The sequence below is a fragment of the Porites lutea genome, chromosome 6 (assembly GCF_958299795.1).
Source record: "Porites lutea chromosome 6, jaPorLute2.1, whole genome shotgun sequence".
Classification (NCBI taxonomy): domain Eukaryota; kingdom Metazoa; phylum Cnidaria; class Anthozoa; order Scleractinia; family Poritidae; genus Porites; species Porites lutea.
The window spans coordinates 27,185,124-27,188,024 of NC_133206.1; the positions used below are offsets into that span (position 1 = coordinate 27,185,124).

Below are 2,901 nucleotides of genomic sequence, written 5' to 3' on the forward strand. Positions count from 1 at the left end.
AATACAGGTCTCAGTTAGTTCAAACGTACCAAGTCACAAAACTCTTTATTTTCAAGTTTGATTTATGATTATTTTAACTGTGGTTGAAGAAACAGGGTTTTTCAGAAGCTCCGGTGACTGGCTAGTCGACACACAGAATCGCGGTTACTCACAGAAATAATGGGATATGATAAATCCGCGGCCGTATTTCACTTAGTTTGTTTCACGACACCTTCGTTCGAAAAAATTGGATATATGATGCAAATGTCGATGTGCAGCGTGATCTTATCTTTCACCGCCTACTTAATGTTTTTCTTCTTCTACCGTCGACATTTTCTGGAGAACCCTGAGAAAACTAAAAATTCCTGGCGTACAAAGTCTTATATATAGGCTTGCGAATTCTTGGTTAGAAGTTGTGCCTCCTTTGTATGGGCTTAGTTAATCCTATGATATTTTGATTAAATGAGTTTTTTTTGTTTAAGTTATTTATCCACATCTTGAGATGTGGACACCCCAGGCCTTGAGCTCCTGCCTTTTTATAACATGCTCCATGAATTGCGTTTGCTTAATTATGTACCGATGAGGTAGTGGCCCGTAGAGGACCGCGAAAACGTCTTTAACTAACCAACTTATCCAACCTCAATCGTGATTATTGTTGTTTTAGTATCACTTTGATCCGCATACTGGTGCCTGGGAACACAAACAGTTCAAAAAGGACAAGGGAGAAACACTGTTTAGTTTATATGACGTATCCTACGACGAGGTTGGCATAAGCATAAGCAGCAAAAGCATCTGCAAGGACTACGAGGGAACACTCGATGTAAGCTACGTTTTGAAATATCGTAGTTATGTTATTTCCAAGTTGAAAACATTTCGTGACATTTGCGATTCCTCAGTGTCGTGACCACGCAAACGAAACTCTCAGGCCGTACTTAATCATGTGTGGGACACACCAATCTGTATTTGGGCCACTGCTTTTTAGACTTGACGGATAGTGCCAAGGAAGGGAGGGTTGCTAGATGTGATTGTCTTTGACAAGTGCGCAAGTGCGTGATGGTCGAGAAAAAATGCTCTGCAGTGACTTGCCAATGATGAGTGCCGTCTGTCTATTGGAGTATATATGCGATTCGCGTGGCGATTGTGAGCACTCAATTTAAGTAAGCACTAATTTAAGCACTACAATCTTTTAGGATATTGCAGAATCAGCAAGAAGAGTTTTCGAGGATGCTGTAAATGTAAACAAGGTAAGGGAACTATTTAATATTGTGTTATGGTAAAGATGTGCGTTTGGTTAAGTTTCAGGAATTTCAACTGCTCAGATGTTAAATGATTCACTTTAGTTTGGGCTTCGACAGAACGGCAAATTATGGCAAACTCGCGTTAGGTGTTTGGCATCGCTCTTTAATGAACGCTAAATATCAGAGAATCATTAAGACTAACGATAACAACTTCAAACTTAAGTAATCTTTGACAAGTTTGGCCTTAGAGTTACGAAGAATGAAAACTGATGTCATTTTAAGCTATTTCACGGAAAGCAAATATATTATAAACAAATAAATAAATGAATAAAAAACAACGAGAAGAGGTAATTTTGATGGAAAGAAAAGATCCAGTTTCGAAATATTAAGTTTTATTGACTCTTATAAGATCCATAATTAAAGCGGAAAAGCACTACAAATTTAAGTTTGTGTCTGTTATGTTTGTTGTGTTTGTCTTATTTGTTTCTTATTCCTCCATTTCTCGTTATTTCATTGGTATAGGAAATCTCAACAGTGGAAGATGAAGTACTGGAATTCACAGACGACAAAAACCAATTAGTGTGGTTTCTTCAGCCTAATGAGGCTCAGTTTTTCCTAGCTGCAGAGACTTTGAAATTCAAACCGAAACCTTTCGGTAAAGCCAAAACTCCTTTTACGCCAATACATGGCCACTCACCACAACTAACCCCAGCCAGCTCAAATCCAAGTCTGCATTTGTATACAGTAAAGCCGGACAGCGATACAAGTCGGTCAGCGGAGTCTTCGGAATCCGAAGATCACGTGCACAATAGCGTCGCTCGTGAGGCCTGGGGTCCAGGAGAAATAATTGGAAGTTATTCCGGTGGAAAGAAGAAGAGGAATTGTTTCTGTAAATTGAAACTTGTATTACAAAAAATTGGCAAATAGTACTGTAATTGCTATCAAAGCGAGATAGATCATTTAGTATCGATGTTGCTGCGTGTTATTAGTCAAAAGGATAATTGGGCAATTAATCTATTTATTAATTTATTTATTATAAGAGTGGTATCCACAAGGTTAATGCTTATTTGATAAGCTGTATTTAAAACCGGCTCGCAAGTGTTCGAAGTTGTGTTATAGGAAAAGAACTCAGTTGAGCTTCACATTTTCAACTGAGTCTCGATAAGAGACGTCTGCGCGCATTTGTAAGCCATTGATTTGGCGATCACTTTGCTAGGTTTTTATCACACGCGTCACTTTGTTGTAGCAAATTGTAGGTTCAATGCTTCATATTTTGGTTTGGTTACTGTTCAGCGTCTTTCCAGTCTTCCGTTTAACGTTATTTAGTCGGCGTTACACCAGCCTCAACACCAAGAAAGAAAATAACACTAAACCTGGAAAAGCTTGCATTTATGAACTGTTATTTATATAGCGAGGTCGAGCAAACTTTCACAAGTCCCTAAATAGGTGGAAATGATTATCTATTTATTTCAAAAGAATGTTTGAAATTATTAATATGGTCCTGAGATAAGTTACTGAAAACTAATAGAAAACTAATACCTCACGGTATATAAATATCTTCCAGATTTTTTCTAATTGCTCTTTTTATATCATTTTTTTCTTTCAAAATTAAATTATTTTGATCAGTCAGTTTGGTGAAGATAATCAGTAGGGTAATAGAGTTCAGCACACATAATAAAGAAAA

At 37.4% G+C, this 2,901-nt stretch overlaps 1 protein-coding gene across 1 annotated transcript in view; it reads left to right on the forward strand.

Annotated features, from left to right (window-relative positions):
* Positions 1-2,901, forward strand: part of LOC140940522 (probable cysteine desulfurase) — a 14,433-nt gene extending 11,532 nt beyond the window's left edge. The window contains exons 17-19 of the mRNA XM_073389508.1: positions 644-799; positions 1,170-1,223; positions 1,740-2,901. Coding sequence (XP_073245609.1) covers positions 644-799; positions 1,170-1,223; positions 1,740-2,144 — 615 coding nt within the window. The 3' untranslated portion in view covers positions 2,145-2,901. The remainder of the gene's footprint in view (positions 1-643; positions 800-1,169; positions 1,224-1,739) is intronic.